The sequence below is a fragment of the Callorhinchus milii genome, unplaced genomic scaffold (assembly GCF_018977255.1).
Source record: "Callorhinchus milii isolate IMCB2004 unplaced genomic scaffold, IMCB_Cmil_1.0 Scaffold1, whole genome shotgun sequence".
Classification (NCBI taxonomy): Eukaryota; Metazoa; Chordata; class Chondrichthyes; order Chimaeriformes; family Callorhinchidae; genus Callorhinchus; species Callorhinchus milii.
In genome coordinates, this window is record NW_024704742.1 from 38,717,342 (window position 1) to 38,733,701 (window position 16,360).

At 41.3% G+C, this 16,360-nt stretch overlaps 1 protein-coding gene across 1 annotated transcript in view; it reads left to right on the forward strand.

The window, feature by feature from the left end:
- Positions 1–15,822: 15,822 nt before the first annotated feature.
- Positions 15,823–16,360, forward strand: part of LOC103175881 (collagen alpha-1(XXV) chain) — a 355,351-nt gene continuing 354,813 nt past the window's right edge. The window contains exon 1 of the mRNA XM_042341303.1: positions 15,823–16,104. Coding sequence (XP_042197237.1) covers positions 15,823–16,104 — 282 coding nt within the window. The remainder of the gene's footprint in view (positions 16,105–16,360) is intronic.

Genomic DNA, 16,360 nt, shown 5'->3' on the forward strand with positions numbered 1-16,360 from the left:
GCGGGAGAAATTCGAAGCGAGATTTACGAATCTCAAATCCTGAAGTCCAAAAAAGACAGAGAGCAGGATATCTGGTGAGCAAAGCACTAGCCTTTTTCCACTGTAGCTTTTTACTTATAATTTTGAAATACAGAAAACAAACAAAATAACAAAATTACATTTGTATAGCGCCCTTCACGTCAGGAGGATGTCCCAAGGCGCTGGACAAAACAGTGCTTGTTGGACACTATTGGAAGACAAATTTCCTACAATACATATCAAGAATCATTATATTGGCAAATGTGCAGAGGGTTGCATACCTGGGCAAAATTTTTGTAATCATCATAAAATATAATAATAATAATTTGATCACTCAATCCACGACTGTTTGTGGGACACTGCTGTGCGCAATTCGCTGCTGTGTTTCTCCCACAAAATATGCAGCCAATTCACTTTACAATATATTCTGTGAAGTGCTTTGAGACGTCTCGAAGACGTGATAAGGCGCTATATGAAATGGTTCTGGCAAAACCACTTAGTCTGCCTCAGTTGGTAGCACTCATGCCTCTGAGGCAGAAGATTGTCAGTTCACTGAAGGTTTGCCATCAATAATAATGACAAGGCAAACAAAAATGCTGTAAATTGGAAACATTTCACGCACAAGGATCCTTTGATCCTGGCATTGCAAGCTTTCACTCAGTAAAAACATTCTATAAACAAAACGCAAAATACTGCAGATGCTGGAAATCTGAAACAAGAGCAGAAGTCGCTGCCTGACCTGTTGAGTGTTCCCAGTGACTTCTGTTTTTATTAAAACATTCTATAAACCCAGTTAGAATCAAATAATAGAGGGAAGAAATTTTGCTTGTCAATTTAATTTTGCTGAAAGTTTAAATGTAAATGTGCAAAATGTTTTCTCGATTTACAGTATTAACTTAAGTTTCAAGGGCATTTAGCTAGAAATTGAAAGAAATTAATTCTAACCTTGTACAGATTGCTGTTAAGGCCATTTTTGGAATTCTCTGTGCAGTTTTCTGCACTCTACCTATAAAAGGACATTGGTGAGGTAGAGAGGAGGGTGACAAGACTGAGAGTCTTGAAAAGCTGAACTTTCTAAGTGACGCCAATGTATTTTTTGATAAGTGTGACAGCTAATTTGAGAACCGAATATAGCCATGAAATAGACAACCAATTTGTTTGGAGGATTGATGGCTTGGGCACAGGGCGAGTCTACTGTCCTGGCCCCACCATTGGAGGGCGCACTTTCAGCCACTATGCCCCAAAACTCTGGAACACTCTCCCTCAATCCCTCCACCTTGCCCCCTCCCTCCTCTCTTTCAAGTCCCACTTGAAACCTTGCCTCTTCGACCGTGCTTACGGCCATCTCCCCCCTCCTGCTGGCTCCACCACTGTTAGGCTCTCTGAGATGGTACCCTGCATGGAGAACGCTTTATAAGTGCAAGCTGTTGTTGTTTTTGGTGTGTATGTGTAAGTATTGTCTCTCAATCCATTTTAAACTTATAATATCTCTTTTCAAGAGCTCTAACTTGTCAAATCATTGCTCATAAATCATTCCTCTAACAATAGGGATTGTTCTTGTTTCTCTCCTCTGCCTCTTGGGAGGGACTGAGTGACTCCCTTATAATAATAATAATAATAATCCTTGCATTTGATATAGCGTTTTTCAGGTCTTCTAGATGTCCCAAAGCGCTTCACAGAATATACTGTAAAGTGAATTGACTGTACATTTGTGGGCAAACGCGGCAGCCAATTGGGACGTCCTCCCGACGTGAAAAGCGCTATATCAAATGCAAGGATTATTATTATTATTAAGTGGAGTCCTGTAGAGTATTGGTTAAAGCATTGCCTTAAAAACGAGAGGACCTGGGTTTGATTCCCAGCAGGGCAAAACGTTAGGCAAGTTTCCTTATTCCGTTTACCTAGCAGTAAGTAGGAACTCAGTTGTTAGTCAAATGGCAGATCACTTTTCCCGGGGTAATGATCCTTTAAAAGAAAATTTGGTCACTCAATCCACGACTGTTTGTGGGATACTGCTATGCGCAATTGGCTGCTGCGTTTTGCCCACAGAATATAATAATAATAATAATCCTTGCATTTGATATAGCGCTTTTCATGTCGGGAGGAAGCCCCAAAGCGCTTCACAGAACACACTGTAAAGTGAATTGACTGTATATTTGTGGGCGAACGCGGCAGCCAATTGCGCACAGCAATGTCACACAAACAGTCGTAGATTGAAAATGACCAATTTAATTATTGTTTTTGTTTTTTGGAGGGATTATTATTAGGCGTGTGGAGTAAGGAAACTTGCCCAAGGTTTCGCCCTGCCTGGAATTGAACTCTCTCGCTTGCAAAACGAGTGTTCTAACCACTGAGCTACAGGACTCCACATTATTAATATTATTATTATTATTATTATTATTATTATTATTATTATTATTATTATAATTGAAATCCACTCTGAAAAGTATCATAATAATGGAATACTGTGGACCTGCCTGGCTCAGGAACTGGATGATCGAGATCCCCACACAGGGTGGGCTCGATTCAGATATTCCTTTGCCAAACTTTTCATGTTTGGCAGATTGTTGCTTTTCATGTTATGTCACACTAGCCCAAGGGAGAATGTGTTATGAAACATCACTTTTTCCACGCCATAAACAACAAATTTCTCTGACAAGCCAAGCCTTCGGGTATTCTAACACGGTAATAATTTCAGACAAGGCTACGCTAAGACTCCCATTGTTTTGATACACGGAGTTATTATAAAGCACATTTACTTTGTGCATGCTGTGGTCTATGAGCTCCCTCTGTTGGATGCTATGAGTACACTAATAAAAGGAAGGTTTTTTTGGAGTAGTGCGGAACATGGGAAATCGATTTCAGGCCTATCTGAGGTTAACGCCCGTTAATTACACAAAAGTCTCTGGTATATTAATGGTGACTCTCTGTTCTTGGTAAATTTATTAAAATCGCCTCTCCTGAAGGGCATCGCTCTTTGCTTGCTCCACTGGCTCCCTATCGCAGCTCCACTGGCTCCTTATCGCAGGCTCCACTGGCTCCCTATCGCAGGCTCCACTGCCTCCCTATCATGGGCTCCACTGGCTCCCTATGGCAGGCACCACTGGCTCCCTATGGCAGGCACCACTGGCTCTCTATGGCAGGCACCACTGGCTCCCTATCGCTGAATGGATAAATTTCAAGATCCTCACACTCGTTTTCAAATCCCTTCATGCCCTGGCATCTTGATACCTCTCCGACCTGCTTACCCCCTCCCAACCTACAACTTGCTGTCTCTGCTCAACTGTCTAGGCATGTCCCTCGTGCCCTCCACTCCACCATTGGTGGCCCTGCTTTCAGCCACTACACCCTGAAACTGTGGAACGCTCTTCCTCTCTCCCTCCGCCATTCCCCCATTTCAAATTGCACCTGAAGATTTTCCTCTTTGACTGTGCCTATGTCATCTCCCCCACCCCTTGGCTCGGCATTGATCTCCACCATTGTCAAGTGCTCTGGGATGCTCCCCCGCGTGAGGGGCGCAACATAAACAGAAGTTGTTGTTATTGTTGTGTGGACGTCTTGAAGCTCTTCACAGGATATACAGTTGTAAAGTATGCTGTGCATTTTCTGGCCAAACTCCTTGACTACAAATCTCTAAAACATTTTTGCCAACCATGCCATGTGGGGCACAGGTTCTGCATATTGGTTTGGTTTAATTCTTACCTTCTGTAAATGGAAGTTGCATCACAGTGATGCCTCCTCAAAAGCAGACTCAAGGACGCCACTAGGCTGATGTTCATGTGTCACAAATACTATGGGCTGATCTGATAATGTATCATGAATTATTGTTTCTAATTGTACACTGCTATTCGTAAATGCTAATATTGTAGCTACTGAGGGCTACCAACTTTACAATTCAGTTTGGGGACTTTAAACTCATATTCCAGGCTAACACTCCAGTGCAATACTAGGGGGTGCCGTATTGTCAGAGGTGTCATCCTTTGGATGAGACTTTAAACTAAGATCCCATCTGCCTGTTTAGATGGGTGTTAAAGATCTTGTGACACTATTCAAAAAGAGAAAGGAGTTTCTCTTGGTGTCCTGGCCAACAATCCACCAGACAAAATAGTTTTTTCACTTCATGGCTGTTCATGGAACATTGTTGTATGCAAACAAACACTTCTGTGTTTACCTATTTGTAGGTGTTTACCTATTTGTAGGTAAACATCTCAAAGTGTTTCACTTTGTGAAGTGAGATGTTTCAACAATGTGATAAAGTGTAGTATGAAATGCAAGGATTATTATTATTTATTCATGTTAAATAGACTCTATTGTATCACCACACTGGTAAGTAAATTTTGCTTTTTTACTACAAGTACAGATTCCTACCCAGATTTTATAATGCTGCAATTTACACCATGAAATGTCAGAAAATCTTATATATACACTGTGGAACTTTGTTAAACTCTACATCTGTGAATCATAAAATCAGAAATGTAAAGCTAATTGAATTAATAAACACATATATGTGTATGTTTATAATAATGTCACCGAAAGGCTTCCTTCTGAACTGAAAATTGCTGTTTTTATAGACTTCATTTAAAACATCGGTTTGGATTATGTAAAATATCAGAGATTATCCTTTAAAGAAGCATTACTCTCTGGAGAGATGAGAGTACGTTACAGTAAAACGGAACAGACATATCAAATGAAGGCAATCATTTAACAAGACTTCCAGAATTGAAACCTATACGTACCTTGAAATGACACTCTTGGGATTACACATGTATACCTTGTTAGATTGAACAAAAGGCAACAATGAGAACTGTACCTTGAGGTTCATGTCACTGGATTATGGATAAAGTGCTGCTGATAAGTGCACCATACGTGTGCTCTAGACAGGAAGCACATTGTTGGGTTGGCTATGCGAGAACTGTAAAGGTTTCTTTATCATGTTCTACGTTATCAGTCAGAAGCATGTTTTGCCTCCAGTTTTGAGTGCAAGGTTTCAGCATGTTCCACACAGATAAAGATTTGTTATTTCCCCCTTCAAGTTCACCAAAATAAAAGACAGAATGCTATTCAAAATTAACAGCGAGCCATAATTGGTTTGCATTTAGTGATCTTATTCACTGCAGTGGTGCAGAACATAACCAATCTTACAGGCGATTATCACAATGAAGATGATGCCTGGACAATACCAACAACAACAAATTTATATAGTGCCTTTCTCATCAGGAGGACGTACCAAGCCGCTGGACAATGAGGGGTTTGCGCCTGAGCCACAGGTTGGGATCAGAGAAGAGTGGAGGCAAGAGGGGTGGAGGGGATGATAATCAAAGGCATGGGCGAAAAGGAATGTATTGAGACTGGACCTGAAGGAGGCAACATGAAGAACCGTGCCTAGGTAATTCTGTGACATTGCTTTACCGTGCCATTCCTTCTCAAAGGCATTGTTTGCGTTTTTATAATTTTAGACCTGACTTTGTTTGGCCACTTCATAAACCATCGGATTTCGATCAACTGTGGCTTTCAATTAATCTGGATAAACTTTAACAGAATTGGAAGGAGTCTGCTGCTGGGTGTAGTTTTTACGAAATGTTGAAACATTCCTGCTGACAATTTTATGTATTAGAACGTTTTATTGAAAGCAATTTTCAATTTTTGAGAGTCTAGATTTTAGTGCTGTATGTGTATAGTACTTGTATGGGGTGTGATCGCAGGAGGCTCAATCTATTACAAGTCAGAGAGAGCAATAGTAATGTGAATACATCAGTCTGTTATGTTTTTGTGTTATTTTCCTACTCCTCCGCACCCCCCCCTCCCCCATTGTGGGTTTCAAAAGGGAAGTAGACAGGTATATGAAAGATAAAGACTTGAGGGATCTAAGGATAGGGCAGGGCAGTGGGATTGATTCTTGCACTGAGTGTTAGTGCAGAATTGATGGTTTCTAATTGATAATAATATAATAATCCTTGCATTTGATATAGCGCTTTTCACGTCTTCTAGACATCTCAAAGTGCTTCACAGAATAGACTGTAAAGTGAATTGACCGTATATTTGTGGGCGAAACGCGGCAGCCAATTGCGCACAGCAGTGTCCCACAAACAGTTGTGGATTGAAAATGAAAATTGATGCATTTTTATAGCTCTATGAATTAATGATTTTAGCACAGCATTTGGAAAAACTCAACCAGTCACCGATTCATAGACTTTAATTGAACATAGAGATATATTTTCAAAAAGAAAAGTTGGACATTTCAGTGGTTTACTGAATTACATTTTTTTTCCAACTCCTTAAGAAATTATGATATCTTGGAGCCAGTTGTAAAAGTGTTACTGCAATGGAGCTCAATAGCAGAATCTGAAAAAAAAAGAATTGTTTTGTTTTGATCTCTGTTTAGCAGAATGTGAATCTTTACCTGATGCTATTAATTGTCCTACTGTGTTTTTATACTTCAATAACTACAGAATCAAAAAGGAACGAGACTCATCGATACTTCAGTAAAGAAAGTGCAGCCTTAATATGTTCCACTAGGTGTCACTGAGACACTTAGGATTGACTCAACTATCTTTGTTGGGAAACAAAATGATTCTGCAAATCCTTAAAATCTACTTTACTACAAATGTAAATAAATAATTTTAAAGCTAAATTCATGCTTTTGTAGAAATTGTGTCTGTTATTTTAAATATTTCCCCCCACCAATGAATATTCATTACAGGGAAAAAGAATGTGCACTTTTATAGCATGTTTTCACATCAAAATGTCTCCAAGAGCTTAATAGATAATTTTTGTCAGGTGTAGTCAGTGGTTTTGTGGGCAAACTTGGAAGACATTTGTGCCAGCAAGGTCCTGCATACTAGGGCCATTTTAAACTGAAAAGCTTTGGTTGTATTTTCATTAAAAAAATTCTTTAGGTCATTTCAAAGCTCACAGTCTAATTAATTTTGCAAGTTATTACAATATATTCTAAATGTAACTTGGAGTTGCTCGTGATATAAAAAGCAAAGCTAAGTCTATATTCTAAAACTGAAATTTATAAGAACAACTCATGTTGTGTGTCAGCTGACACAGTTGGAAGCATTCTCACCTCTAAGTCAGAAAGTTGTGGGTTCAAGCCCCGTATCACATTCATATAGTCTAGGCTGATGCTCTATTGCAATGTTGTGAGTGTGCTGTGTTATTGGAGGTGCTGTCCTTCAAATAAGACATTGATCCATGGTCAAGTGATTGTTAAAGATCTTGTGACACTATTTGAATAAAACAGGAGTGTCTCTTGGTGTCCTGGGCAACAATCCCTCATTTAAAATTGAGTATTCATTTGTGGCTGTTTGTGGGACATTGCTGTGTGCAAATTGGTTGCCATGTTCACTTAAAAAATACACTGTTACTACACTTTACAGTGTATCCTGTGAGACATTCCTCCTAATATGAAAGGCACTAATGTAAAGTGTAAGTATTATTATTAATACAGTAACACTGTATTTACACTAGTGGAGTCAATTGATTTAATGGTAATAATTACAAGCCTGTTTGCTTATATGACATTGCAACATTTGACCCTTAATGGAGTCCTGTAGCTCAGTGGTTAGAGCACTCGCTTTGCAAATGAGAGACCTGGGTTTGATTCCCGGCAGGGTGAAACTTTGGGCAACTTTCCTTACTCCACACACCTGATAATAACCATTCAAAAAAAAATTGGTCTCTTCAATCCATGACTGTTTGTGGGACACTGCCGTGCACACAGATTTACAGTCAATTCACTTTACAGTCTATTCTGTGAAGCACTTTGAGACGTCTAGAAGACGTGAAAAGCGCTATATCAAATGCAAGGATTATTATTATTTTTATTATTATTAGTGCAATGCAAAATATTCAAATGTTCTGCCATTAATGATTTTGTTTAATTTCTGTGAATTAGCTTGTCTGCAGATTACTTGTGTTTTGCTACTTGTTAACTCAATGCTATTGATTCAAGTTTAAATTCCTATATTTATTACATTTCCGCTGCACCATCTTAAAACTAGCAATGAATAGCTTCCAAATCATGTCAGCTTATGTTTAATGCAGTGATGACAACTACATCTTTATCTCATTGATTCATTGATAACTGATCCAGAATGTGAATTTAATAATGATAATAATCCTTGCATTTGGTATAGCATCTTATCACTTCGCCAAGACATCTCAAAATGCTTCACAGGATAGACTGTAAAGTGGTGTGACTGTACATTTTGTGGGGGAACTTGTCCTAAACTGACTTTGTTTCATTGACATTTGAATCAAAGCTTAAATGTTGCTGTAAACTGTAAAAAAGATTTCTTTTGGTAGCAAAGGAAATACTTAGCATTTTAAATGAAAGATGGATGTGTAATCACATCTTCTATAGAGAGCTGTTACAATCTGAACCAGTCATTAACGTCAGGTAATATGGTCACTAAATACAGTTTCAGCTTCATGTACGTGACTTAATCAAGGTCTCTCATGCTGTTTACACACAACCGCAGAATGTACTGCACCTGCTAGGACAGTGCTGACAGCATCTGAGCAGTGATGTGAGCGAGGAGGAGCTGAGGATATGCCCACATGCATTGCTGTAGAATGGCAGTGGTGGGGGTGGGGGAGAAGAGAGATGATCGATCACCAGGTATATATTAAACATGTACCCAGAGCTCTCCTTTCTGGCATCTGACTGCACACCCAGCTCTTTCCAATTGGTAAATGTACAACAATGATAGATACCTTCGCTTTGATTTTATTTCTGATTTTCTTCCCTCCTTTGCCAACAAACAAAATTCTCTTCACTAGACAGTTGTCCACAAGCTAAGGCACAGTCATTACACGTTACAGTAAAATCCTTTGAAACACTTTGTCGAGCTGACAAAAAGCGCTATATCAAATGCAGGGATCATTATTATTATTAATTACTTGTTAAGCACTTTGAGACGTTTTGATGTGATAAGAAGCAGAAGAACGCTTTCATTCTTTCTTCCCTTTCCTGGAGGTTGTGACTCATTTTGGTATATTACTTGGCAGACACCTCACCCAAATGTGAGCCCCGGAGACTGAGCATCAGCAAATCATTTCACTGTGAGCAAAAATCAGTCTTCAATCAGTGGATCTATGTAATGGACTTTCTACCTCACGGTAGTGAAAAATAAACATCCAACACCTCTCATTCAACTGGAGACAGTGAAACAAATTGCAGTGTTCCCATCTCTGCATTGGCTGAGATCAGCTAATTTAGTGTAGACCTGGCATTGAATCAGAGAGATGCCTGTTTTTTTATAGGCCAGGAAATTGACCCTCAAACCATCAGGAAGCTTGATTTCAAAAATGTTTTACTGCCAGGAGTTTGTAAAGAAGACTCCAGGATTGACCCACACTGGCAGAGTTATAAAGGAACTAGATAAATTCCTGGAATTCAAACGGTTCAGAGTTATTAGATGATGAGACATAAGTATCAAAGGAATCTTTTGGAAAATAGGATGGGTCAGCTCGATAGACTAATAGTCTACTCCTGCTTGAAACTGATATTATACTCTGTTACTAGGTTATACTGTACTTTTGGCATGAATGTGCTTACAATTTGAGTGTGGCACTGATAATAAAAGGCCAGTCATAGCAACGCTGGCATTTTAAACAAATATTAAAAGCTTCGACCGGAAAATAAAATTAAAATCACAATTGATACTAATTCTTTGTACTGATATGTTGTAGCATTTTTGTTCACGGTGAAATAATAATAATAATAATCCTTGCATTTCATATAGCCCTTTTCACGTCTTCTCGACGCCTCAAAGCGCTTCACAGAATATAATAATAATAATAATCCTTGCATTTGATATAGCGCTTTTCACGTCGGGAGGACGTCCCAAAGCGCTTCACAGAACACACTGTAAAGTGAATTGACTTTATATTTGTGGGCGAACGCGGCAGCCAATTGCGCACAGCAATGTCCCACAAACACTCATGGATTGAAAGTGACCAATTTATTATTGTTTTGTTTTGGAAGGATTATTATTAGGCTCTATGTGGAGTAAGGAAACTTGCCCAAATGATCTGCTGATGCTCAATGTCTGGGGCTCACGTTTGGGTGAGGTGTCTGCCAAGTAATATACCAAAATGAGTCACAACCTCCATTTCCGAAGCTACAGTTACACTATGTCTGCAGCATAATAATAATTATCCTTGCATTTGATACATTGCGTATACTGTCAAAATATCTCATAGAGCTTCACAGGTAATTGCTACAAAGTGAATACGACAGCTAATGTGCGCATGACAATATCCCACAAACAGAAATGAAGTGAATGATCAATTTTAAGCTTTCTCTCTTCGAATAGTGCTTTCTGATCTTTAATATCCACTTGAACAGGCAGACAGAAACTTGGTTTTAAATCTCCTCTGCAGGACAGCACCTCCTACAATACAACACTGTACGAGTGTGTCAGCTCTCTCCTGTGATCTCACAATCTTGACCTAAACTGTGAGCTGAAACTGCAACCTTCCTACCCAGAGGCGAGAGTGCTACCAACTGAGCCAAATGGACAAAAGGCAACAGCATAAAGTTACACTGCTGGATTGCACTGCTTCACACTCATTAAGTGGTAGACACACTGCTCAACTCATCGGTATACAGTGGAACTGCCAGCTCTTCACTAATGTTTAATTGCATGGCTGCTCTTCCTCCGAACTCTCTAAACTTCAAACATATACAGTAGTTCAAAATATTTCCTTCCCACCAAGTGCAGATATGCAACACACCCTCCTCAGAATAACAGACCTACAAGAGTAACTCCCTTAAATTAAATTCTTATTTGTGTTAACTAGACCATGCTTAGTCTCAGGATACTAATTGCCCCAAATTTAAATTCATTAAGAGACAGTAGATTTATAGTTCTTATTTGCTAACAAATTGTTTCTTGGTTGAATCTGCTAGCCATTTTATATATTAATAACCCTTGCATTTAACATTGTCAAGATGTCTCAAGGTGCTTCACAGGATGTATTGTAAAGTGTTGTAAAGTGTTGTGACTGTGCATTTTGTAGCCATTTTACACTGCAATTGGGATTTGAGAGCAGTGAGTGCTTCGCATCAAGTTATACAAGTTCCAAGTTATTGTGGCAGCACTCCGAGACGCTACCCCACATGAAAGGCGCGATATGTAGAGTTGGACGTTGGAAGGCCTTGTAACAAACAAAGTGGGTCAGCTCACTCCTCAGCTCAAACTGTAAGTGTCAGCATTTTATGTATTATGACTCTGACTTAATTTAAGCCTTTGTGGTGTCGACAAAATATATGCTTGTGTCCATTAAATATTTTAAAGTTATTTCGAGAAGTGTGTATTTTAAATTTGTTAATATAAACAGGATACTGATTTTGTCCTCCTGACTCGAGAAACCCCGACTCTAATCACTGAAGCATTGGTATAAAATACCAAGCTCTGTGACATTTGCGGAGTCCTGTAGCTCAGTGGTTAGAGCACTCGCCTCGCAAGCGAGACACCTGGGTTCGATTCCAAGCAGGGTGAAATGTTGGGCAAGTTTCCTTACTCCACATGCCTATGTTTACCTAGCAGTAAGTAGGAACCCGGTTGTTAGTCGATTGGTGGATCGCTTTTCCAGGGGTAATAATTCCTTCAAAAAAATAAATACATTTGTTACTTCAATCCACAATTGTTTGTGGGACACTGCTGTGTGCAATTGGCTGCCATGTTTTGCCCACAAAATATACAGTCAATTCACTTTACAGTATAATCTTTAAAGCGCTTTGAGACATTTCGAAGATGTGATAAAGCGCTATATCAAATGCAAGGATTATTAGTATTATATAAATGCAAAATGCAAGTTGTTGTTAGGCAGCCCAATCTTCTCTCAAGCAGAACTCTGTCTTCTCCTAAAGCTATTTTCCTCCGAATTCCATCTGCTGGGAGTATATTTCCACTGGCTCTGGCAGTTCTCTTGTATGTTGTGCATGTTTCCTTGGTGTAACCCTGGCGGTGAGTAATGGCAGGCAATTCAGTCATAAGGCGTCATAGCCAAGCCCAATGCTGTGCTTAGTTGACTTCCACACCAACATCGGGGGGTCTCAGAGAAGTTAGAAGTTGTGTACAAACTGGCTGCCACATTTTGCCCACAAAAATGCACTTTACAGTATATCCTGTGAAACACTTTGATACGTCTCAATTACATAATAAGGCTCTTTATCAAATGCGAGGATTATTATAATTATTATTATCAGGAGTTCTGGCAGCTTTGCTCTGCTCTCGACCCAGGGGCACTGAGCTCAGCTGTAGCTGCCCGTCCTGCTGCTCCAGTTGAGATAATAATAATCCTTACATCTGATATAGTACCTTTCTCTTCAGGAGGACATCTCACAGCATTTTGCAGGGTGTACTGTAAAGTGTAATGACTGCTTATTGTGTAGGCGAATGCAATACGGTGAACACAGCTTGGCCTCGGCTCTGATAGCCCACAATTGAAGAGCTCGCCAATACCTACTGCCAAAATCAACTCACTCAGCAAAGATTCAAAACCTGCAAACCTTCCTGGTCTGCATTGCCTTTACCCACCAGGTTATTTAAGGAGCTGGTAGCAGTTTGGAAAGCTACCAATAGTAAAAACAAAGGCAGCCCAGCTGACTGCCTGGGAACTTTCCAACCTTCAATTTAAGACCTAGTGGTTGTCTCTGCTACACTTCTGTGGGAATGAATCGCACTGGGATCAGATGCCTGAAACTGTGGAAGCTGTGTAAAATCATCTCCTGCTATTTTGCATGCAAGTCTGATTTTAAGCGTCATCGTGATAAAAGAAACAACTGAATTCTGGAAATGTAAAAATAATAATAGAAAATACTGCAAATTGCTAGCAAGTGAAGCAGCATCTGAAAGAGAGTGAATGAGTCACCCTTTTGGCGAGACTATTTGCTCTTGTGAAAATGTCCACTATGGAAAACTGGATCGTATTTTGTGAATGGGATTCCTTAAAAAAGATTACAAATGGGAAGTCCATTCCATAACTGAAAATATGTCGCATCAACCCTCGGGAACCCAGCGCCAATCCGATATGCTCCTGGAGTGGAGTTTCTGTGGGTCGAGAGGAATTCTAATGGGATTCCTTATAAAGCAATGCAGTACCACAACATAACCTCCCTGTTTCAGTTTTATTTAATATTATTGGAGTCTAGCAGGACACCTGCTAACCACAAACTGGATTTTATATAGTTTTCAGCATTAGGCTGGATTTAATATTACAAAGTGATTTTTTTAGGGGTTATGAAGATTACTTTCCCGGGAAAACTCCTTCTCGTTCTTGGGAGCAGGGAAAGCCCATGTGAAAAGTACATCTTCAGCATCCATTAACGAAAGACGAGAGGCTCTCTAGCGCATTTTCTCAGCATTTACCGCAGATAATGAACATACACATCCTCACACCAAAATAGCTGCATTTATGGAGGAGCAATACAGGTCGTGCACTTTGCAGTTTACGGTCTGAAATACATGGGATTTAAAGCCTCACTAAATGCGGCAGGGAAAAGTCGAGAAATTAATAATAATCCTTGCATTTGATATAGTATCAATAACATGTCGTCGAGACATTTCAAAGTTGAAACGCCTCAAAACGTTTCACAGGATATATTGCAAAGTGGATTGACTGTGTATTTTGGAGGCGAAATTTGCAGTGGTTTGAGTATTCCGAGTAAGACACTCCTTGCAATTTTTGCTATAGCTCCTTATCTTTATTTGGGCTGACGTGCGTGTGTAGCGCTCCTACCCCTCTTGAAGTGTGCTGTATAAATGCAAGTTGTTGTTGTTGTTGTGTGTGTGTGTGTGTGGTGGGTAAGTGGGTGGGGGAGAGTTCAGGCACAGGAAAGTTTGTGCAGCAAATACCTGGAAAACAACCCAAATCCCTTCAAACTGCGCTAACAATCGTTCTGCCCCTCGCGATCACGGTAGTAAACATACGGTCAATTCACTTTACAGCGTATTCTGTGAAGCGCTTTGAGACGTCGAGAAGCCGCGAAAAGCGCTATAGCAAATGCAAGGATTGTTATTATTGTTATTATTATGATGATGATGATGATGATGATGGCAATATGACCGAAGCCTCTCTGAGGTGTCAGGGCTGTGTGGGCTCAGTGAAGGCACGAAGCAAAAAAAAAAAAAAAAATTAAACCCCACAAAAGTTACAGTGTTTGGGCTGCGATTCCGCTCTTGACTTTTTTTTGCAATATTATTTTTTTGGACGTTATGACAGATCTCTCGCCTCCTCCTGCCTCCCCCCCCCCTCCCTCCCTCCCCTCCCCTCCCTCCCCTCCCCCCTCCCTCCCTCCCCAGCCATCCTGACCGCCTGCAGCTGTCCGGGAGACGCCGTGTGGCTCTGTCTCTCTCTCTCTCTCTCTCTGTGTGTGTGTGTGTGTGTGTGAGTGAGTGCGAGTGAAGTGCAGGAGAAATATCTGCACATCTCGACGCTGTTATATGGTAATGAAGTGGGGGGAGAGCTGCGACTGGAGGTATTTACCGGGTGCAGTCTGCGAGCGGCAAACCAGCCCAAGGCATTGGACCACTGAGAGGCACCAAAGTGCTCCACACACTCACTCACTCACTCACTCACAGTCACTCACTCACTCTCACACACACACAGACAGACACACACAGACACACACAGACACCACTACACAACCGCTACACACACCACTCAGTTCCAGATCGCCGTGTGTTGCGGTGTTGCACCGAAGCCGCTGCTCTCTCCTCTCCTCTCACTCCTCTCCTCTCACTCCTCTCTCCTCACTCCTCTCTCCTCACTCCGTGTCCCCCCTCTCTCTCTCTCTGCGCTGCAGTTTGCCCTTTGCACAGGTAGAACCGGGACCGGGAGGAAAGCGAGAGGCGCAGAGACGACAGCAACAGGTTTTTTTTTTAATTTTTTTTTATAAAAAAAAAGCCATCGCAAAAGCTTCCAGATTTTTAATTTTTTTTTTGCATTCAAACCGATTGAGAGGGGGGATCGGGACTCTCGAACCCCCCCCACTCCCCCTCTCCCTCTCCCTCTCCCTCTCTCTCTCTCTCTCCCTCACCCCCCGCCCCGAATTGACCACTCTTTACAGCTGCTTTTTTTTTTGTTTTATTTTATTTTATCGACGACGGCGACGACGATCCTCAATTAATGAATTCGGAATTCACGGGATGAATGTTTCGCGTTCAAATCCCCTTCTCCTCCTTCTCCTTCTTCTTCTTCTGTGTGTTGTGTGGCTCTCTCTCCCCGAGTTTTGCTGATCGAACATCTGTCGCTGGTCATTCCTGGGGGTTTGAGAGGCAGTGAACACACACACACACACATATATATATATAACATATATATATATATAACACACACACATATATATATAACACATATATACATATAACACACACACACACATATATATATATATAACATATATATACATATAACACACACACACATATAACATATATATACATATAACACACACACACACATATATAACATATATATATTCATATAACACACACACACATATATAACATATATATAACATACATCATATACAACACACACGTGTATATATAACATATAACACACACACACATATATATAACATATACATATAACACACACACATATACTATATATATATATAACACACACATATATATACATATAACACACACACACACACATATATAACACACACACACATACATATATATATACACATATAACACACACACACACATATACATATAACACACACCCCCACCCACACAGATGCCCAAAGTGTCCCGGGAGCTGCTCCCCGGGGCGATGGTGCCGGGGCCGGTGCCGGGGCCGCGGGTGGAGGCGGGGGGCGGGGGCGGGGGCTGCCGTGCCCGGTGGTGCCCCCCCGCTGGGCTCTGGGCTCTGCTCTCGGCGGCATCGGCGACGCTTTGCATCTGCCTGAGCGTGAGGACCTCCGGGCTGGAGCGCAGGATCTCCGCCCTGGAGACCGCAGAGGGACCCGCGCTGCCGGTGGGGCGCATCCCGGCTCCGGCCGCCGAGCAGATGAGGCGGATGGTGCGGGAGAGAGTGGAGCAACTTGTGGAGCAGGTAAGGAGAGGGTGGGGGTGGGGGTGGGGGTGGGGTGGGGGGGGATCCGAACCCCCGACCCTCCGACCCCCTTAGCTTCACTCCCCAGCGCCGAGCACCCGGTGTGTGTGTTGCACTGCGTTGCACAGTGTTGCAAACACTCCCCACCCCACACCCCACCCACGACAGCCCCACCACTCGCCCACCCCGTCCCCCTCTGTCCATTTCACCCCCTTTCAAACCAGAAACCCCGCAACGCACCGGAGAGGGGGTGAAG